Below are 21,456 nucleotides of genomic sequence, written 5' to 3' on the forward strand. Positions count from 1 at the left end.
AATAGTAGATTTACAACTAAAAATCTTAAAGCATTCCTCATAAATTTAGAGTTTCATAACATCTCCAAAAACAGAAGTTCTAATTAGGGTTAATCCCACATCTATGTGGGGTTATTGCTATAACCTATTGAGTAATATTGAGCTACCTGTAATCTATCAAAAAAGGCTAGGTCAACTCCAAAACCTTTTCAAAAAAGTGTTCTTGTTTAGCGATTCTACAAACTTAAGGATCCCAGGAGCATATGCAATCCAGGAGATAACAACTTTCCAAACGTTTCTCGTTTAGATCTCCATGTCGCTTCTGGTTTTCTGCTTGGACTTGCTCTGATTCTTCTGCTGTTTCTTCTTGAGGGGAGCACTGTCAACGTAGTCCACGTCGAAATCGTAAGTCCCCTCCATCGCCGCAGCCTCTTTCGTCGACTTTTTCCGTCGCCTCTTCTCTGCCTTGGCCAGACGAGGATTGAAAATGCCTTCCTCGTCATACAGCTTCTCAGTCTGCACGCCTTGTTTCTCTTTTCTCGCCGGGAGCTCAGCTGTATCCATCGCTTGGGACTCCGCAACTCCATCACCTTCTTCATTAATCTTCTCATCTTCGTCGTCGGAGTTCTACAAAGAAGGATGTGGCTCAATCCAAAGGAATCCCGAGGAAAAAAATGACTTTCTTACCTCCATCATTGTAACGTCCATAGACATTGGAGCGCCTGCTGGAAGTTCCGTATGATCCGCATCGCTTAAACATGGAAGACCCGCAATGACAGTGGACTGTTCTCTTTTGAAAACCTCGTCCACGTTAAACTCCTTTCCCCAGCTCGTCACGATGGCTGACTCGGAAGGCCCTGCTGGTTCTCTCACGGGAGGCACAGTGTAATGCGAGATTTTCCCTGCAAAGCAAGAACAGGTATTTTCCCCTGTCAGCACTCTTGCGAAAGAAGCCCTTCTCTCTCTCCCTCTCGATCGTTGCTTACCTTCATTCCAGTCGTGAAGAACTATCCGGGCAGCTGTCTCAGTGTCCACAACACCACCCTTCTTAAACTTGCCACGAATCGTGGCCACGAGCTGCAAAAACTCGTCCACCGTGCTGAACGAAGGTATTTTGTAGAAGCTCATCAGTTTCTCATGACCACACTTGCTCACTATCTCCTTTACTGTAGAGGCAAGCGGAAAGAAATAACTCAGGAACATTACAAAAACGCAGTCAAGAACATGACTTACCCGGTGCCACAGGGTCTGCAAGCTTCTCGATTCTCGTACAGTTTCGCAAGTCCATGAGAGGTTTGGAGTCAGTTGCGCTTGCTAAGACAACTCCGGGGCAGTCGAGTAGCTTGACATGCTTGTCTAGCTGCACTTCTTGCATCGTCCTTGTCAATCCAGGCGTTCCTCCGGCACTTACTGCCCGTGATCTCTTTAAGCTGTTGATGAGGCTGCTCTTCCCAACGTTTGGCAAGCCAACGATCCCAACTGTGATGGCTCTTTTTAGCTGGCGTACGAAGAACAAAGGTCAGAAGGAAGAAGAGCCAAATAAATAGCTAACCTCGTCGCTTCTGGAATAGTTTTTCAAGAGTTGTAAGAGCGTATCGGCTCCCAGGCAGTCACTACTTGTCTCCAGAATGACTTTCGACTTCGACTTCTTGCGACTTAGATTGCTTCTTTGCATTTGCGTGTTGCACTTGAAAGCCACCGTCGGCAGCTCTTCTCTCAAGTACTTGAGCCACTTCTCAGCAATCTCTTTTGGAACCAAATCTGCCGGGAAGACAAAAGATCACAAACAGCGATAAACACACTCGTTTTTACGAACCTATCTTGTTGAGCAGGAGAACTAGACGCTTGGATGTTTGCGACTTGAAAACCAGGCGTTCCATGTCAGGGCAACGTGTTCCCAGAGGATCCCGAGCGTCGAGAACCTCGATGATAACATCAGACGCCTCGATCACCTTCAAGAGTTCCTTGTAAAAAGCTCTCTTGGATCCATCTGCGCTCAAAGTTCCTCTTTAAGCCAAGCTAGCTAGCAAGAATCAGCTCCACAAAAAATACCTTGAGAAGAAGAACTAGAAGTTTTATTCCGCGAGGCTCTCTCAAACTGCGCTGTCCTAGTTTCGGTATCGCGTACAAGATCATCGAGCTCATTTTTTTCGGGAACACCACGCTTCCGAAGTTCTGCCTGAAAAAGAAGAAGACATTCACGCACCGAATGAATCCACAGAACGAGAAAAGAAAGAAACTTACTCGCTCTTTGGCACGTAATTTCTTAGCTAGTTTCTTCTCTTCTAGCTCCTTCAGAACTCTGGCACGCCTCTCCTCGAGCGCCTTGAGCTCTTGCTCCTTGAAAGGCCACGCATTTGGAATCCCTGGATCCTTCTCGACCTTGGGCTTCTTCTTCCCGATTTGCTTCTTCGCTTCCTTGGCCTTCTTCTTGTGGTGCTCCTTCACCTTCTTGATAATCTTGTACTTCTTGCGCAATGGGACGCGCTTGCTCTTGCTCTCTGGAGAAAGAAAAAGCGATTAGATCACAGACCTCGGCTCTAGCTACGACACATACTCTTGCTCTTCTTCACCATGGCGACCCGAAAAACCAAAACCCTAGAAAAGCCCTAATTCTCCGCGACGGGTTCGATTCCCAGCACCAACCAACCAAAGAGAGAATATCTGCTGACGCCACCGAGCAAATCAAAGGATTTGACTTGAAACAGAAACAACAGACTGTGGCAAATCGTTGATAGCAATAAAATGGGTGTGAGTTTTTGTCGTCACCAAATCTCCATTACATATCAGTTGATCACTAGGTTTTTGAGTGAAAATAGAAAAAGGTGGCATAGTTTTTTCTTATCCTAATTGTAATGATTGATTGTCTTGGCCCACATTTCACATGCGGGTCCTTCTCAATCAAAGCCCATTTACTTATTAGTAGAGCAATGTTTCGTATAGTTTGGATTTGCATGCTTTTCTGCAGGCCCACAAAGATCAAATGGCTAAAATTCCCCTGCTCATCGCATAGGATAAAAGAACTAATCACTAGAATTCATGTAAGGAATCTCGGCCTCCTCCCAAACAAACAAAAGAGCCTCTCGACATCATGCAAGGAACACATGGCCCATTTTCTTCTGATTTCCTGAAACTGGCGACCAATTAAAAAATTCGGGAGAAAATTAAAAACAGAGAAACACCCACAAATAAAAATAAACGATACAAATAACAGTAATTTAAAAATATTTAAATTATTGCTTACAAAAGGCCTTTTTTCTCTGTGGATGCATTCATGTTGTAAATTGCCACTCGCCACTCACAACGCAACAGCGCGATCCATAGTCAGTTATTTCCTCCAGCTTTTGGAGCTGCCGTACAGCACAGGGTCTCTGTCCGTACTTGTCAGTGAAGCTCAAGAAAGAGATTGTTTTATACAAATCACAAACTACTTCTTCGGTCTCACACGCAAATGGGAGAAGCAGCGATGAAAAGCTTTTCCACAAAGCCATAAAAGTTCTAGCAAGTTACCTCCACATAATATGTACACTTAGAAGAAGACTAGGCCAGGCCAAATCACAGATTCGATCGATCGAAAGGACCCAGAAAGGAAAAAAAACGAAAGACCAAGAGAGGAACTTCCAAGGAACCCACAAACCTTTGACACGCGATGTCTCCAAATCGATCTATCACATGAACCATTGCTATCCTCAGTCAAAAGAGAAATGGACGTGTGTGTGTGTTCTTCACAGGAAGCCCGTTTGCTTGAGAACAGCATTGCGAACTCTGCTCAAATCCCTCCCCTTGAGAGTGTGACCCGCGCCGTCGCAAACCGAGAAGGCCACGCTATGGCTGCGCGCGTAATCCCGCGCCACGACCTCGTGCGGTGGCAGCCGCCGCGGAAGATGATCCTCCCGCGACCACTCGTCCTCCGAGTCGTCGGATCCGTCGTCCTCGCGGAAAACGCTCTGCCGGGCCGCAGATTTGGTGGCGCTGCTTCCCAAGATCTTGGACCAGTCGGGGACGTTCATGGGCGCCGATTGCTGGCGGAGCAGCGACTTCCCGGAGCTCCGCCCGTGGAATTCGGTGGCGGAGACGATGTTCTGCGGGGTGGCTTTGCTGCTCAGCGACGACGCCAATCCATAGCCTCCTCGATGATAGTTCTCCTCCAGATCTTCGCGATGATCCTCCTGGTGGTGGTGGAGATCGAGATCGCTGAGATGGTTCTCCATGGCGGCCCAGATGTCGTGCTCCTCCAGCTCGCTCAAATCCACCTCCGCGCCGGCATTGGCCTCGGCATCGCAGCCCAGGAACATCTTCTCCCGCGAGGACAGCATCTTCTTCTTGTGGTCGCGCAGCATGTAGCTCAGATTCGAGTGCTTGAGCGATGACTCCGTCTTGGCCATGAATCAAACTCCTTCGATCGATTCGCGCGACGATCTAGCTAGTCGTAAGTAGAGTTATCTTCGATCTAGCGCTTCTTCCCCTATCCTATGATGAGACGATGAGCGGCGATTAGACTGGGGAGGGAAATCAGGCACTCCGCGAAGCATCCACAGCTCGAGACCCACAAATTTTCAACGCAGCTGGGCGCGGCCATGGCCAAGAACATGTGAAGCCCCTAAGAATAGCGCCTTATCTAAACTCGCCCAGCTTTTATTTACCCTTATAGTTACCCACAGTGTAGAAAATGCGCTAGCTTGGCGTACGGTAGCACGTGTCAGCACTGCCAGCTCTGCCGCCAGTGTCCACGTCACCAGAGGGGAGATTTACCTTTTTCAGGAATTTTGTTGGCGCGTTAGCTGCCTCACATTGTTCTATTGAAGCAACTTGTAAAACAGGTGTTTTAGGTTAGAGTTAGGGCTAAATATATCGGCAAGGTCTTTTGATTTTTTTACTATTCTAATACATATCCTTTCACGGAATCTTCTAGTTTGTCCGCTTTGTTCTGTCATGTTTGGGCAAAGATGGTAGCGTTGTTCTTCAAGTTATATAGCTTTCACTGTTCCAGCGCAAGACAAGCATCTAGAAATATTGGAGCAAGCGTCGGTGATTGTGAGAAGCAGCCACACGCGATCGGTTGATTCGATCATCCAAGCGTCTAAATGATCTTTGAAATGCTGCAACTTGAACGAAAAGAAGTGAAAAATTTCGTCGTGATTTTATGGTCCTCCGACAATGTGTCCATTAGCTACAAGGTCCTCGTCAGCAAAACAACTTGGGGGCGAGAAAGCTATGAAAAGATTTCAGAAAAGATTTCATGGAGGAACAAGGCTCAAGCAAGTCTCCACTTCCACTGCACCTAAAAAGCTTTACTTTCTTCTTCCCTCTTTTTTTTTTTTTTTTTCGTGCATGATAAGTGGTAGGAGACAAATTCCATTCCCATCACTACTAGGCCCACCGCTGCTCTAGATCAATTCAACCTAGGGATTACTTTTGATCCACAGCGAAATTTGGGCGATCCAAGTTATGAAGAATCTCGCGACTATGATTGCTTTTGGCGTGCTCGAATTTTGGACGTGCTAGACAGCTCTGAAGAAGAATTTTAAATTACCCGCCAGAATTTTAAACAGTAGGATATTCTCCTCTACATCGAATATCCTGATTTCAAGATTAGCGAAGAGCCCTAGCAGAGCCTTTTGCCGCCTAGGGCAAGGGAGCGCCGGGGCTATGGATCTCATGGCAATGCGCGCGGCGCTGCCACAGTCACAGCTCCCCCAGCAGGTAAATCTTTTGCGGCTGTGCTTTTCCTTTTCTTTGCGTCCAAATCCAAATGCTGGAGGAAAGAATTTGAGTGTCGAATCGTCTTTGTGTAGAGGATGTCTGCCTGCTGCTTGAGAAGCCAGGCTTGTTTTCCAAGCAAGTGGAAATCACAAGCGAGGGACAGGGCTTTGCGTGCTACTTCCGTGGCCGGAAAGTCGCCAAGCACTGAACAAATGCTGGTACTCTCTCCTTGCATTGCTTGATGGTGAAAAAAAACTTTTTTCCTTGCTTTCCTTTGATTTTGTGGAATAGTCTTTTAAGGTGGTGTGGATCGCAGATTTATGTTCCCGCTCATCCTCTGGTGAAGCACTGGGTGGCTGTTCTTCGGAACGAATCAACGCCACCCCCAGTTTTCAGTACTCCTTTCTATCTCCATTTTCATTTTCGTTTCTCAAAGTCTTGTTCTCTTCGCAGAGAGCGCGATGGCAGAGCTCGGGAGGATTCTCATATATGAAGCTTCTCGGGACTGGCTGGTGAGTTATTTGCCTTGGATCATTTGTCTGTGATAAAGTTCTAATGCTTGTTAGAAAGGTTACCATGACTGGCCAAGTGCAAACTCCCTGCGGTGTAGCTGATGTCGAATTTGTCGATCCAAGAGAACCTATAAAGGTATGGTAAGTATGAAATTCCCGGATTTGCTTACATGTTTCGTCTAGGTTGTGCCGATTTTGCGAGCAGGACTTGTACTCGTGGAGCACGTAGCTTCGGTACTCCCTGCTACCCAAACTTATCACTTAGGTGAAAGTTTTATCGCTTTTCAGATGAGCCTTTTCTTAATCTTCTGGTGTCAGGATTCGTTAGAGACGAAGAGACGCTACAACCAACGCTGTACTTGAACAAGTAAGCTTAAAATTTTTGGATGCACCGAGCGATCTTTGATAGCATGAAGCAGACTTCCGGAAAAGCTCCCGGAGCATGCTCGCGTTCTTGTGGCAGATCCTATGCTAGCAACAGGTATGGCATGTTCGTGTGAAGAAAATATTCACAGGCTTTCCTTGTAAGGTGGAACGATGATTGCTGCCATCGAGGAGCTCATTAAACGGGGAATCGATCATAGACTTATGCGAGTGGTAAACCTGTTTTTTTTCTTCCTTCGCGCTTTTGTTTCTCACTTCGAACTTAAAAAGGTTGCCGCTGTTGCCGCTCCTCCAGCTTTGAAGAAATTGAGCGAAAAGTTTCCTGGGTAAGCTTCTGTTACTCATTGGAACTCTCATGCCTTCGGGAAATGTAGGCTCAAAGTTTACGCTGGCATTATCGATCCCGAGCTGAATGACAAAGGTTATATAGTTCCTGGTCTGGGTGATGCGGGTGACAGGAGCTTCGCAACGTAGCAGTGCGCTAACGAGATTCTTAACTTTTATTTCATAGAACAATCTCAAAGAATAACATGAGAATATACCAAATGGTTTACTGTAGACTTTGGCAAGACGACGGTGGCCATGGGATGGAGCAGCCAAGTTCCGCTGAAAATCTCCCCAGTCAGCAGCGGATTACCATAGCCATGGTAGCGGCCAGTGACATACGACCACATGAGGCTCCCGGAAGCAACCATTGGGAACTCCCTTGCGAACTTCATCAGCTCCGAGTCGCTATTTTCTTCACTGGAAATCTTCCTCTGCAATGCCAGGATTGAGAGCTCTTCTTCTTGGATCATCTCGCAGAGCTGATCGATGGCACCCTGGAACCTCGTCCCGCTGGGGCTGTGCTGCAGGAGAACTGAGATCCAGTTGTGGTGACCAGCACCTTCATAGAACTCTTTCCTGAAGGACAAGAGATCATTGACAAGAACAACGTGATCAGACACAGAATTGAGGAGCTCTCGAAAGACTGGAGACTGGATTTGACTTTCGTTGAGGCGGATTCCCATACAGAACTCAGTCATGATACCGCCGACAGCTTCCATGAATCCAGTGGCACGGCGGGCAAGCTTGTATTCTTCCACTCCAGGGATACTTTTCTTGGCTCGGTGGTGAACTTGATCCTTCACGGCTTCCAGTGAAGCTCCCAGGCACTCCACGTAACGGTCCAGCAATGGTGGCTCCATACCAGCCCGGATCTCTTCCATAACTTCTCGGTAGAGAACCAACACAGGATTTGTGACATCCTCGTTGGAATTTCCACTGGCAAGGTTGGAGATGGTGGCGTTGAGCTTCGGGATCTCTTGTGTGGCGCTGGATTCCAGCAAATCGTCAAGGAGGAAGACGGCCCAGAGATGTTTCCCGGCCAGCACAATCTTCTCTCTCTCAGCATTGGGATGCATCATACAGGCGTACAAACCGATCCTGGACTCCAGCACCTTCTTCTTGGAAGTCTCGTCGGCGATTCTCATCTTGCCAAGGAACCACTCGTCGATTTGGAGGCTGATTGATTGGAATTCCGGGTGGCAATAAAATGCAATGTTGTTGGGAAGCAATGGGAGCTCGAAATGGGTGACACCCAAAATTCTGGAAACTAGAACATCTTCCATATTTTATTCTTAAAGAAGAGAATGCTCACACAGATGCCTGGGTTTTGAATCCTTGTTTATATACTAGATCTTGTGGCTATGACGTCTTCAAAATTCAAACTTTTAAAAGTCAAACTTTTAAAAGTAGCGTAGTACTAATTCAAGTGGCGTAGTACTAAATGACTGGCACAACTTTTTAAAGGTTGTTATTATTAATTTAGAGAGAGTGCTCCCACGTTTTCCTTTTAAGGATATTAATCTAAGAAAAGGTAAAGATTGAATCCTTCGTCTCTAGACTTTTAATTTATTTCTTTTTGGTGTGGTTAGGATAGTGCATATTGTGAGGAACCCAAAATCTCTACACAAACAACTATAAAAGTATAAATTATGTTTAATTGATTGTGCTATAGAAAAGTCCACACAAACAACTATAAAAGTATAAATTATGCTTAATTGATTGTGCTATGGAAAAGTCTTGGTTGTTGCAAATTTCCACACAAACAACTATAAAAGTATAAATTATACTTAATTGATTGTACTATGGAAAAGTCTTGGTTGTTACATAGGAGGTATAGATTGACAATCAGAAGAGTATTGCTATGCATGAATTTACTCCGCACAAATAAGATAGATTTAACATCACTAGCATATGAACTAAATATCATGTAATATTTTAATATAATGTCAAGAAGTCAGAACCTCGCTTCTTTCTAGATTATTGTTGATAAGATTGATGTTGATCGATCAGTATTTCTTGAGCTTTTTGAGGTTAACAATTTGGAGATATTCATTCTATGTTTAATTTCTACACTATGACAACTCAAGATAAAGAGGATTTAAATTCTCTTTTGCCTCAAAAATGGTTGTCAAACAATGCTGTAAATAATTGCATCAAATTGAACTTATTCAAAACTGTAATAACAAAAACTTTATAAAGGAAGTGCAGAATATGAAAAATACTCATATTATTGGTTTCTAATCTTTAAAAGGTAAAGTTTTTTTCCTTTTTCATTACCTTAATTGGTTTTGCAACAATCATTAATCTGCAATTGTTTATACTTTTTTAAAAGGAAAAGTAGAGGGATTATTCTCCATTTTAATCCTATGATCCTAGTCTATGACCAGCATTTTATTAATAATGGTAAATTATATTAAGTGTAAGTGTAAGATTGTGTGGTGAAAGTATTATAGGACACCACCTATAACTAAGTCCCATTGACCATTGGGGCTTCCTCACCATATTATAACTATATAGTTCTTATACTAGTGACAAGATATATAAATAAATCTATAAATATATGTATATATATATATATATATATATATATATATATATATATATATATATATATATATGTATGTATGTATACATATGATATATATATACATACATGTGTATATGCATATACATATATATACATACATCTATACATATCTATATACATATATATACATATATCTAAATATCATACCAGGTGTGTGTGTGTGTGTGAGGTCCAAGTGTACGGTTATGATACCATATACTAATATTAACATAGTTAGATTTTGGTAGCCATCTGAGTGATTTCAATTTGGACCACTCATTTTTGCATATAAATTAGGATTTTTGGGCTAATTGATATGCATATCCCTTTCTATATTCTATGCCCTCAATTGGTGGAGATGAGGGGCACTTTTGATTGTCCTTGAGAAGTGTTTGGATTTGGGATTTTGGTTTAAATCTAGCTTTTGGGTTGTCTAGATTTAACTTTTTCCATTTTCTTCTTTTTATTCTTTTATTTCAAGATTTTAGTTTCGATTTAGCTTTTGCATCATTTAAATCTCTCTTTCCTTCTAGTATTTTTTTTCATTTATCTTCTTTTGCTCTTTCTTTTTCATTTATCTTTATGGCAGAGCAGTAGTCTCCTCCTCTTTTGACCCTAGAGCAACAGTTGGTGCAATTGCTTAATGCTATGTGATTGCAATTGAACAACCAAACTTAGTTGATGGCAGCATTCATGGCACATGGTACAGCTCCTCTTGCTCTTGGTGCCAATCCTTGCATTTGGCCCGAGTTCTTTCGTGGGAATCCTAGAGATAATGTGTACCATTAGTTCGATCACTTCACAGTGATTGCCATATATCATTCTTGGGATGATGTTTAATGTTTGCGTGAGTTTCCCACGTGTCTCCAAGGGACAGCACTGCAGTGGTACAATGGTTTGAGTGTGTAGCACATGTGGTTTTTACCCTTTATTCTATAGTGATTTACCATAGGACATAGCTTCAAAACATGAACATGAACACGAACACGGCATTCAATTTTTTGAACACAAACACGGAATACGGAAATGAACACGGATAAACACGGGTGAAAACACGAATATTCTCTAGAATATTCTACTTATCACTCCATCTCATCTAGAAGCTCCTCATTAGCAGGATCATCATCTTCGTCTTCATCCTCTTCTTCCATAGCTTCAATATCAGCATCAGTAATTTGAGGAATACTTCCTGTCTGGCTCAATCCCACAAACTTGTCATAGGAAGTGTGGCTCCCTATCAACTTGGTATTACTGGCCACAAATACGAAGTCTGCAATCCGGCTCACTGCTAAGCAATTCCTCTTCTTTGAAGTGATGTGCCCAAAAATGCTGAACAATCACTCCATAGATGAGGAAGACTTGCCTGACTAAGCACTTGAATTGCCAACCTCTGCAAATCTGGACCTGAGTAGCCATTGTCCTCCCACCACTGCACAGAACCCTTTGTTGTACGATCCGTCTGAGAGTCCCTGATGCCAAAACTACCCTCCAAGTTCCTATATTGGCAAAGCTGATTTTTTATAGTTGACCTTTGCTGATAGTTAGGGAACTGGTACATGTTCCAATCTTTGGAAACTTCCTTGGATTTTTCCTGTCCTCGCCCCTGAAACTCTGGATCAAGCATGTATGCCACGGAGTGAAAGGTGCTATGATAAGCCCACCACCTGTTTGAAATCAGTTGGTTTAGCTCCTCATACCTAAGATTGTTCTCCTCTTGTTGACAGATGTTCTCACTCATCTGATCCATCCCCTCGTAGACCTTCCCAATCACAGGCACGTCTCCGTCAACCATCTGTAGCAAATACATCACCCTCCTTGAAACACCCAGCATGTGGTTAACCTCATTCTAGTATGTATCGTTGAACACAATTCCTCGGCATGCTATCCCAGAATCTATCCTTGACTCTAGCCTTGCATTGTAAGCGTTGCTCACAAACATTTGTTGTAGCTTTGGCCTCAGCTCCACCAATCTCTCCATCATAAGAAAGTTGAAGGCGAATCGTGTTTCAGTGAACTTCAACACTCGTCGTGAAGAGAAGGATGCCAAAATTGCTACTAGATGCGAATGGTTCTGGAGGAAGCCAACCAAAGTCTTTCCCTTGTCTAGCAGCCCAACCATCCATGGTAGTTTTGAGAAATCCTTGAGAATGTTGTTCAAACAATGAGCTAAGCACAAAGCCCACATAATCCTTGGCTTCCTCACCTCTAGAAGCCTAGCAGCAGCCTTGTTTGAAGCCTCACCATCTGTGACAATAAGAACAACATTCTCCTCTCCAACAATCTCGATACCTCGCTCCCATGTCACAAAAACGTTATCAGCCGTCTTCCCACTAGAGGATATATCAATAGCCTCGAGAAAAGTCGACTGTCCTCTGCTGTATGCAACAAGCCCCATGATATGTCAATTTCTTGTGTCATTCCATGCATCAGCAACAAGAGTAACCCCACAATTCTTCCAATGTGCCTTCACCTTGGCAAGTTGAACTTCAAGATTGGCTTTCTCCACTTGCAACAATTGCTCTTGCAATGCTGTCTCTGTTGGAAGATTGTAGGGAATTCCATGCCTTGCAATCTGCTGCACCATCTCCTTGAAATGGTGAGAACGAGCTTTCACAAATGGTATGTGCTCGTTCCAGAAAAATCATCCTATAGCCATATCCACTGCTTCCTTCCTTTTTGGATCAAAAGAATCCCGGATTCCCTGCTGTCATTGCGAAAAAAACTTGGAAATTCCTTCTACAGAATTGCCACCTAGTGTAGAACTCTGGGAAGCAACAAAACTCTCTCCTCCAATGCTTTGGATGCCTTCAACACGTGTAGAAACTGCTCGTTTCTTGCTTTGGTGTTTTCCAGCCAAAACCTGGTCATCGATGGTTTTAGCCATCTCCCTAAGTTGTTGTCTCTTCTCTACTGAGATGACATCACAACTTAAGATTTCATGACCAGCTTCCCCTGTGAGATGTCCCCTCACACGATCCACACCTGAAACTTTGTCTCTCAACGAACACCACTTGCAAGACCAGCATCGATGCCCACTACGGCAGTTTGTTTGATCACCAAGGATCACTTCTTCCCACCAAACGGATGATGGATGTCGCCCTGTTGAAGTCCTCCTGCTCTTGCTCCCAAATGCCATCACTCAGCTCAACCTCTAAAATCCTGCACCTGCTTCTACTCCAATCCACAATCACTCAGTCCAACCTCTAAAATCCCACACCCTGCTGCTGCTCCAATCCACAATTGCTCAGCCTCTAAAATCCCACACCCTACTCCTGTTCCAATCCACAATCGGTCACGCCCTGCGCCTAAATTTTTTTTGAAAAACTCAAAATTTTAGAATCATGCCGTCAATAACACAATCGCAACGCCAAGCAACTAAGAATCACAGCAATCTACAAAGATGTAGTGCCAAGCAGCTAAGAATTATGGAAGAAGCAATCCAAGGAGAAAATTTGGGAGAGAAAATCTACAAACCTGGAGACAATGATCAAGAATTTTTTGCAGCGAAATCAGATGTGGTTGAGCACCATTCCTCCCACTCCAGCGCTAGAATCCTAGAGAGGGCATTCCCAGCCCAAGAAAATCGCCATAGATCGCTGGAAAAACCTTTTGATTGATCGCAGGAATTTTTGATTGATCGCAAGACAAGAAAACATCAAAGCGCAAAACACTCACGTGAACCACGTGAGCTATTGTTTTAGAACATAGCGTGGTCACATGGTATTTGACCGTGTTTCAACCATGTTTGGAGCCGTGTTTTGGAGCATTGACCAAGTCAATGAACACGGCCCGTGTTAACACGGCTGGGGGCCGTGTTCGTGTCACCACGCCAACATGCCGTGGTGCACGCCGTGTTTTGAAGCACTACCATAGGATAACCACGAAGTGGAACCTATACCCTCTATATGCCATGTGTCACATGCCACATGCTACATGCCATGTGTCCAAAGGACAGTGGTGCGAACTTGAGTTTCAAGGCCTTGGGTCACAGAACAAAGGAACGGTGCCAAACTCCTAAGTATGGAGTCGAAAAGCGAAGGAATCGAACCACAAAACAACTCTTGAGCGTACAGCTTAAGGAGTAAAGGGATAGGAGCACGAAGCAACTTGGAATAGTCCTAAAGCATCAAATATCCCAATGTTAGGACCAGCACACAAAATGGAGCCAAACAGAGTTTAGTGCTATTTCAGCATACTGGTGGCCTAACGCGAGGATATGGGTACTCCACCAGCTAGCATGGAATGGAACTTGGGCTTAAACCTAAGCCGGACGCAAAACAAGGACAAGCACGTAAGTAGAAGCTAAATTATGCCTCAGGTTGGTCAACCATGCCCGACCTACCCACTATCCCTACTATACATTTGGAACCCCTCATAGCGAGGGTGTTTGGCAGATATAGTAAGCTATCATCTAGTGAATATTGAGGGACTAAGTTCAATATTGCAGGGGTTCCTAACATTAGCAAGTGCAAGCCAACGAATGAGTTTCTCTATCTAGGTCAAATATGCTTGACTAATAGCACTTAGGAATTCCGTCCTTATGCTCATCTGGTCAAGTGCACATGCAAAGACCAATTTCTCAACTAACTTAGGCGAATACTGATGAAGGATCTAACAATACTGACCTCTTGCCGTCGTGGCAGTAAAGAAAGAATATCTGAAAGGACTAGCTGACAGGTAACTTTCGATACCTGAAGTCACATTCACGACAAAGCATAGCCACTCATGGGGATTAAAGTGTTCTCTTGGACATCTTTAAATGTGCATTCGGACATGCCAATGACTGTGATAATGCCTTTCAACAATTGCATTGTCTTTGTCAAGGGCCATCTAAGTCGGTGATGTAGTTTAGTGTTCGTTTTTGAAGCTTCTTGCTTTGTGCGGAGCCAAATATGTCAGAGCGGATTAAGCTAGGAATGTTGTGGCCAACACTTTGTCAAGATCTTGTCAGACTTGTGCATGCACTTGCTCCAGCCACCCTTGATGATGCTCTTCACTTGGCACAACATTATAAAACATCACCTCTTCCACTTTTCATTGCACGTCCTTAAGCTCCACTTCCTATGCACGATGGTCCTGTTCCAGTGGAGGTTGATGTTGCTACTGTTGCTCGAGTCCAAGGATAAGGGTGAGGATATAGTCGTGGCCGTGATGTTTGCTGCTGGACATGTGATGAAGTTGGTCACACTTATCGGCATTGTCAGCATTTTTCAGATTGGTAGCCTCCATTTCCTGGGTGGAGACCTTGGCATCAACAACATCTTGTTGGTGTTATTGCAGTGGAAGGTCTTGACATCGAAATGTATTCGGGAAACAAGAAGTCACACAAGTAACAAAGGGACCTTGCGCGAATAAGTCAGTGACCCTTCCATTTTTCTTTCGGGAGTATTATCAAGGGGTTCATTCGCACCAATTCATCCAGTATTTACTTTCCAAACTCCTTTTATAACAAGAAGTCTCCTATTATTCTCTCCGTGTTGATTGATATAGATTCAAGTTTTATTATTTGACTAGTTGCCACATATTGCCATCTACACTTGTATCATGCGGTGGAGCCAATTTTCATTCTTTATGGTAGCGGCCATACACATGTATATGCATGGGATGAGGCAGGCCTAGTTGTGTGTGTGGGTGATCTCAACTTTGGGTTGCAGTCATTGCGGGTGATGACGAGTCAAACTTTTGATGTCATCTTTGGTATGGATTAGTTGCAACACAATCATACGAAATGTGATTTTGAGGCTTCTCTTGTAAGCCACAAAATTTTTCCTTTCCAATTTGCCAGCTTACCTCGCCTATCCAACCAACTCTGCCTTGGCTTGTGCTAAGTTCCCTCGCCAAGGTTCTCGCCTATGGTACCAGCTCCTACTTGGTTTCAGCTACTTACTGCACGAGCAATGGAGTGTTAGCCATCCATCTACGGATTCCCAAATCTCTCCCAATCCCCCTCCCCGGGTTAGACTGGACTTAAGGTTCGGCTACACTCCCCGCAGGCACAAGCAGCCAAGCACACCAAGCCTCCAGATTCCTAACACCCCTTGGTACCACAAGACTTGATCATGGGACCCTCTAAATCCCAAGCCTTGGGTGCAGCACTTGCTTCGGGACGTCGGGGCGAAACACCGTGGCCTAACGGCCCGGTATGGGTACCTCTACCCCCCTTCTTCCATCCCGAAGGGAAGGCCCAAGCCCCCGGAAGGGCGAGGACCAATGAGCCACAAGGTACTCAAGTGGGGCACCACTCCACCTGAGCCGGGAGCACCGCAGTCGGTTTCCCTTTCGGGAGTGGGAGTTGCTCTTGAGCACTTCCTTGGATGGCCCCTCCGGCCCCAGCCAAGTCCATGCTCACTCCCACCCAAGGCCCCTCGGTCCCAGTTTCAACCTCAAGTCGGTTTGGAAGCCCAACTGGAGAGTCCCTTCAAAACTGGTTCCTGGACCTCACTATCCCTACTATACTTTTGGAACCCCCTGCAGCCCCCCCCCCCCCCCTGGGAGATGCACGCTTTGGGCTTTCACCCCTTGACCTGTATTAGTATTTGGACTTAGTCTCTGGCTCGATCTCGGACCCGATTTCGGATCCGACTTCGGATTTGGTTTCGGACTCGATCTCGGACTTGATCTCGGACCCGATCTCGGACCCGATCTCGGATCCGACCTCGGACTCGACCTCGAACTCGGTCTCGGACCCGATTTCGGATCTCGGACTCCGTCTCGAACTCGGTCTCGAACTCGAACTCGAACTCGGTCCCCGAGTTGGTCTCGAACTTGATTCCGGACTCTATCTCGAACTCGGTCCTAGAGTCGGTCTTGGACTCGATCCTCGACTTGGTCCCATCCGATGAACTCTTTGTCATTTCGGTCAAGCTTTTGGGGATCCTTTAGCCTACGACATCTCGGGGAGTCGGTTCCTTACAACTCCACCACCCATAGAAGAAGTTCGATGCCCACATCGAACGTCTCGTTTTATCCTACGACTTGTTGACCATGTCTCCGGGGGCATCCCCCCACTTAGCGGTGTGCCTAAGTTAGCCTCCCCGGCCAAGAGCCCATGACAACGGAATATAGGTGTCCCTATACTCCTCACCTCACCACGCCCTAGTATGGGGTCGGGACTTGAACCCAGCCTTGCTTTACTAGGGGGTTGGGACTCGAACCCAACCTCCGTAGAATACGTCTACATCCCCGCGGGGAGTCGGGCGTAGTGCCCTACGCCTGGTCGACCTATCCAACCCATGCTAATTAGCTTACCTTTGGCGCGCCTTCGGGTCCCAACATATGCCACTTGCTCAACTTTGCAAATTGATATTTTTAATTGAATTTTGCATAAGTACATAGAGTTCTGCCTTGCAGAAATTCCTCCACTAGATCTCGAGCGTTCGCTAGGTTCTCCTCCGGTTCCCATGTTGTTTCGCAGTGTGGAAATCCTCTCCACTTCACATGGAACTCTCTCACCTCGCGTCCTTGTCGCTTGCTCTTGCGCGCATTGAGGATGGCCTCGACTTCGTATTCCTCCTCCCCTTGGATAACCTCAGGTAAAGGTCTCACTTGGTCCTTGCGAAGCGGATCCTCAAAGTACGGCTTAAGTAAGTTCACGTGGAACACTGGGTGCATCTTCCCCATCTCTCGAGGAAGTCGGAGTTGGTAAGCCACTTTACCGATTCGTGCCTTAATCTCGTAAGGCCCCGCGAACCTGCATAAGGAACTCAAGATTAGTTCATTTACAGGAATACATGCATCTTTACCTTTGGGTCAACTTTCGGCTGATCCCACTTGGTAGTCTGAGGTTCTTGGTGTTCAGCCACACCTTCTCCCCAGCTTGGAACTCTACATCCCGACGCTTCTGGTTCGCGTATTTGGTTTGCCTTTGTTGAGCCCGTTCCAAGGAATCCCTCACTAGGTTCCAAATGCTGAGTCTTTCCGCCGTGAATGCCTCCACTGCGGGCAACTCTCCATGATACTCAGCCACGCCGAGTTCCACAGGACCTTCAATAGCTCGCCCATTGATGACTTCCCATGGACTCACCCCGATACTCGAATGTGGTGAGTTGTTATAATACATCTCCGCAAGTCCCAAATGACTTACCCAATCGGTCTAGTCTCCCGAGACATAGCATCGCAAATAATCCTCCAGCTGCCTATTCACCCTTTCCGTTTGTCCGTCTGTCAAGAAGTGTTAGTTCCCACAACTTGACTCAATACCCCATACCTGTCTGTGGGTGATAGGCTGTGCTGAATTTCAACTTGGTGCGATACTGTTCCATTTCCACGGGCGATCTGGAATTGGGATGCTTTGCAACAAGCCCCCACTAGCCTTAGTCACGGCTTTTACCTGCTGACATGTTGGACATGTCTTTACATAGTCTTGGACGTCCTTAGCCATATTTGGCCAATGGTACTTCCTTTTGAGTAAGCCCATCGTCTTGGGCACTCCACCGTGTCCCACAAGAGGTCCGTCATAACACTCTTCTAAGGCCACCTTCCTTAGTTCCCCTTCTGGAACATACACCCTCGTTTGCTTGTAATAAATGAGTCCGTTGCGTTCCGCATAGCCCGTTTTCTCTTCCGTTGGCAGCTCACATCTCTGGTGAGCTTCCCGCGCCTCTAGATTCCTCAGCAACACTTCTTGTGCTAGACCATTGTTCTCATATGCTGTCCGCACATCGTCCCAGAAGGTTGCTGTTGCGCTGGATATTGCCAACCTCAAGCTCGCTTTTCGACTTAGCGCATCCGCCACGATGTTGCTCTTCCCAGGCTTGTACAGAATTTCGCAATCAAACTCGGCCAAGGCATTGGCCCACCGACTTTGTTTCCCTCTTAGGTCGGACTGTGACAAGAAGTGTTTCATTGCCACATTGTCCGTGTAAACCTTGAAGTGTCTCCCAAGGTAGTGTCGCCACTCTTTGAGCGCCTTGACCACCGCAAACAATTCCTTCTCGTGGGCAAGCCACTTCCGTTGAGCCTTGTCCAGCTTCTTCAAGAAGAACGCTACCGGATGGTTGTCTTGCTTCAAAACTGCGCCCAACGCAAAGTCCGAAGCATCCGTTTCTACCTCAAAGTCCTTACCAAAGTCTGGTAATGCCAATACGGGAGCCTTCCTCAACTTCCCTTTGAGGTGGACGAATGCCACCTCGCATTCCGCTGTCCACACCATCTTCCCTTTTCCTGTTTGGTCCGTTAAGGGCAGGGCTACTCTCGAATAGTGTCTGATAAACTTTCGATAGTAGTTGCATAGCCCCAGGAATGCCCTCAACTCATGTACATTGGCTGGTCGCTCCCATTCCTGGATCGCTTGGACCTTCTCCGGGTCCACCTTGAGCCCGTCTTGGCCCACCACATGCCCGAGAAACTTTACCTCTTGTTGAGCAAAGTCACATTTGCTCTCTTTAGCATACAGCTTGTGTTCCCTTAGTTTCTCAAACACCTTCGCCAAGTGTTCGGCATGCTCCTCTAGCGTCTCGCTATAGATCAGGATGTCGTTGATATAGACGACCACGAAGTGATCCAGATAGGGTACAAAGATATGGTTCATCAACGCCGAAAACGTTGCCGGTGCATTGCACAGCCCAAAGGGCATCACCAGAAACTCAAAGCTTCCATACCTCGTTCGACAGGTTGTCTTCTCGACATCTTCCTCGGCTACCCTGATCTGGTAGTATCCTGACCTTAGGTCAATCCTCAAGAAGTATTTTGCCTTTCCCAACCTATCGAACAGGTCCTCAATCCTTGGCAAAGGGTACTTGTTCTTCTTTGTATACTTGTTGAGCAACCGGTAGTCTATGCACATGCGCATAGATCCATCTTTCTTTTTCACAAATAACACCGGCGCCCCATACGGCGACTTGCTCAGCCTAACATACCCTTTGTCCACTAACTCCTCTAGTTGGCACTTGAGCTCCTTGAGTTCTTTTTCGTTCAAACGATAAGGGGGACGAACCACTGCCTCAGCACCCTCGACTAGCTCAATCTTATGTTCTATCGGTCGTGCTGGGGGTAGCCCCGCCGGTAGCTCCTCCGGCATGGTATCCTGGAATTGGTCCAACACCCGCTAGATCACTAAAGGTACTTCTTCCATTCTAGTCTTTTTGTCACTCTTCACCGAGAGTAAGCACAAAAAGGCCGCCTTAGTTCCTTTAGTGAGTTGTCCTCTCGTGGACACCAGGTTTAAGCAGGAATCTTTGGCCTTGCTTTGCCCTACCTTTAGATCTTGGGCCTCCACCCTAGATCTTCTTCCTTGGGCATTCGCCAGTACCACAAGGTTTCTACCTTGTCCATGCAGGGCTACCACGAATCGATTGAACCAGTCCATTCCGAAGATCACGTCAAATCCCGCCATGTCCAACACGGTGAAATCCATGTCCACCTTCCAAGTCCCCACTTCGACTCTCGCTTGTCGAAGTACCTCATCGGTCCTTTGGCTACCTTGAACAAACTCTATAGTCCTTGGTTCGCCTAGCCGCTGCACCGTTAGTCCGGCTTGTCGGACTATGTCTGCAGCCACAAAATTATCCGAAGCACCCGTGTCAATAAGGATCTTAACAAAGCTACCTCCGAGCTTCCCTCAGAGGGCTAGTAGATGTCGGGAACGACTCTCTACCAAAGTTGCTCGTGTAATGAGTAACTTTGAGTTAGGGACTGGATCACATACCTCATTTTGGACTTCACCCGACTTGATGGCCATATTGGCTCTGGCCTTCTTCGGGTAGGGACATTCCCTTGAGAAGTGTCCCGCTTCACCGCAGTTGTAGCATACGTTGTTTCCCACGCTACTATATGACTTGACCTTCTTATCCGTGGGTTTATCTCTTTTCGCCTGACTCCCCCACGTACTCGCTCGCTGGCCACCGGATCTGCCTTTCCGGAACCCCGAGGACTCATTCTTAGAGAAACTCTTCTTGAATTTCCCTCTGCTAAACGTTCCCCTTGGTTTGGCCCCTTTGCTAAACGTGGATCCCGACCCTGTCGTGTTCCCCTTTCGCAGGTTATCGTTGAAATGCACCTTGATGGCCGCATCCAACGCTTCTTTGTAGTTGGTCGGGTTCCACCGCATTACTTCGCCGCGAGCCCAGGTTTGCAAACCTGATATGAAGGCATGGAACGCATCCATATCCCCCATGTCCGTGACAAGTATCCTCTTTGCCATAAACCCATTCACATACTCCTGAATGGTTCCGGTCTGCTTCAGCCTACTCAGCTCGTCCCTTAGATGCAGAGTAGCATTCGGAGGAACGTAAGTTGCGCGGATCCTCGCCTTCATCATTTCCCAAGTGGCCACCGGTCCTTCGTTGGCCTCTGTTGTTCTCCACCAAGACTTGGCATTATCTGCCAAGTATGGTTTTGCACATGGGACCTTCTCCGAGCTTGGTAATCGCAACGCTCGGAAGTAGTCCTCCATATCGTAAAACCAATCCTCCACCACCTTATAGTCGTTCACTCCCTTGAAGACCGGTGGGGGCTTTGGTTTGTACTTGGGAACTGCCTGAGGGACTGATTCCACTTCGGTCTGTTCGACCTTGTCTGGTTTTGCCTCAGTCCCTGCCGAAGGGTTCGCACCTTCTGCGCTGCCAGCATCCGCAGTCTTTCGCTTTTTCTTCCGCTTCTCGTCACGCTTTAGCTTGCGTACGAGAGTCTCTAGCAGGGCATTGGTCTGTGCCAATTGTCCTTCTAGAACATCCAATCGAGCCTTGGACGACCGAACCTCACCACCAGACTCCTGTTTGGAAGTTGCCTCACTGGAGTCCTCCTCATGCAAGGATTCCTCATCCATCGCCTCCTGTTCGATCGGAGGCTCCAGCTCTGGAGGAGGTTCCGTCTCTGCCTGGGTTCGCTTACATCCTGCCCTTGCCATCTCCCAGCAATCCGCCTCTATCCTTCGCTAGAACTGAGAAAGAGGCTCCGATACCAAATTGTAAGCCACAAAATTTTTCCTTTCCAATTTGCCAGCTTACCTCGCCTATCCAACCAACTCTGCCTTGGCTTGTGCTAAGT

General features: G+C 46.3%; 4 protein-coding genes across 5 annotated transcripts; 1 reads left to right on the forward strand and 3 right to left on the reverse strand.

The window, feature by feature from the left end:
- Positions 1 to 180: 180 nt before the first annotated feature.
- LOC9637288 (guanine nucleotide-binding protein-like NSN1) lies at positions 181 to 2,592 on the reverse strand. The gene is made up of 9 exons (XM_024677878.1): positions 2,537 to 2,592; positions 2,224 to 2,480; positions 2,032 to 2,158; positions 1,796 to 1,969; positions 1,532 to 1,740; positions 1,213 to 1,477; positions 966 to 1,145; positions 667 to 881; positions 181 to 606 (listed from the first exon to the last, which is right to left on the reverse strand). The coding sequence occupies exons 1-9, from the start codon at positions 2,553 to 2,555 to the stop codon at positions 283 to 285; spliced, it is 1,770 nt and encodes a 589-aa protein (XP_024533646.1). The 5' UTR covers positions 2,556 to 2,592; the 3' UTR covers positions 181 to 282.
- A 1,112-nt stretch (positions 2,593 to 3,704) lies between these two features.
- On the reverse strand, positions 3,705 to 4,364 carry LOC9637289. The gene has a single exon (XM_002972903.1). The coding sequence runs from the start codon at positions 4,362 to 4,364 to the stop codon at positions 3,705 to 3,707; it is 660 nt and encodes a 219-aa protein (XP_002972949.1).
- Positions 4,365 to 5,582: 1,218 nt separating this feature from the next.
- Positions 5,583 to 7,136, forward strand: LOC9637290 (uracil phosphoribosyltransferase). 2 transcript variants are annotated; one of them, XM_024677821.1, is made up of 11 exons: positions 5,583 to 5,682; positions 5,775 to 5,900; positions 5,999 to 6,077; positions 6,136 to 6,194; positions 6,253 to 6,330; positions 6,378 to 6,459; positions 6,513 to 6,561; positions 6,614 to 6,675; positions 6,724 to 6,791; positions 6,849 to 6,904; positions 6,953 to 7,136. In XM_024677821.1, the coding sequence occupies exons 1-11, from the start codon at positions 5,629 to 5,631 to the stop codon at positions 7,050 to 7,052; spliced, it is 813 nt and encodes a 270-aa protein (XP_024533589.1). In that variant the 5' UTR covers positions 5,583 to 5,628; the 3' UTR covers positions 7,053 to 7,136. The 2 variants fall into 2 exon arrangements, with proteins under 2 accessions (XP_024533589.1, XP_002972726.2); XM_002972680.2 differs by lacking the exon at positions 5,775 to 5,900.
- Positions 7,056 to 8,202, reverse strand: LOC9636530 ((3S,6E)-nerolidol synthase-like). Its single transcript, XM_002972904.2, has one exon. The coding sequence runs from the start codon at positions 8,186 to 8,188 to the stop codon at positions 7,097 to 7,099; it is 1,092 nt and encodes a 363-aa protein (XP_002972950.1). The 5' UTR covers positions 8,189 to 8,202; the 3' UTR covers positions 7,056 to 7,096.
- Between the last annotated feature and the right edge of the window lie 13,254 nt (positions 8,203 to 21,456).

The sequence above is a fragment of the Selaginella moellendorffii genome, unplaced genomic scaffold (genome assembly GCF_000143415.4).
Source record: "Selaginella moellendorffii unplaced genomic scaffold, v1.0 SELMOscaffold_20, whole genome shotgun sequence".
Classification (NCBI taxonomy): Eukaryota; Viridiplantae; Streptophyta; class Lycopodiopsida; order Selaginellales; family Selaginellaceae; genus Selaginella; species Selaginella moellendorffii.

Excerpts from the sequence above, each read along its gene's own strand:
- LOC9637288 (XM_024677878.1), bottom strand. Across the intron at positions 2,159-2,223 it reads AATTACGTGCCAAAGAGCGA|GCAGAACTTCGGAAGCGTGG; the intron begins GTAAGTTTCTTT and ends CTTCTTTTTCAG. Across the intron at positions 1,970-2,031 it reads TTCTAGTTCTTCTTCTCAAG|ATGGATCCAAGAGAGCTTTT; the intron begins GTATTTTTTGTG and ends CTTTGAGCGCAG.
- LOC9637289 (XM_002972903.1), bottom strand. The coding sequence starts at position 4,364 with ATGGCCAAGACGGAGTCATCGCTCAAGCACTCGAATCTGAGCTACATG.
- LOC9637290 (XM_024677821.1), top strand. The coding sequence starts at position 5,629 with ATGGATCTCATGGCAATGCGCGCGGCGCTGCCACAGTCACAGCTCCCC. Across the intron at positions 6,078-6,135 it reads AACGCCACCCCCAGTTTTCA|AGAGCGCGATGGCAGAGCTC; the intron begins GTACTCCTTTCT and ends TTCTCTTCGCAG. Across the intron at positions 6,562-6,613 it reads CCAACGCTGTACTTGAACAA|ACTTCCGGAAAAGCTCCCGG; the intron begins GTAAGCTTAAAA and ends AGCATGAAGCAG.
- LOC9636530 (XM_002972904.2), bottom strand. The coding sequence starts at position 8,188 with ATGGAAGATGTTCTAGTTTCCAGAATTTTGGGTGTCACCCATTTCGAG.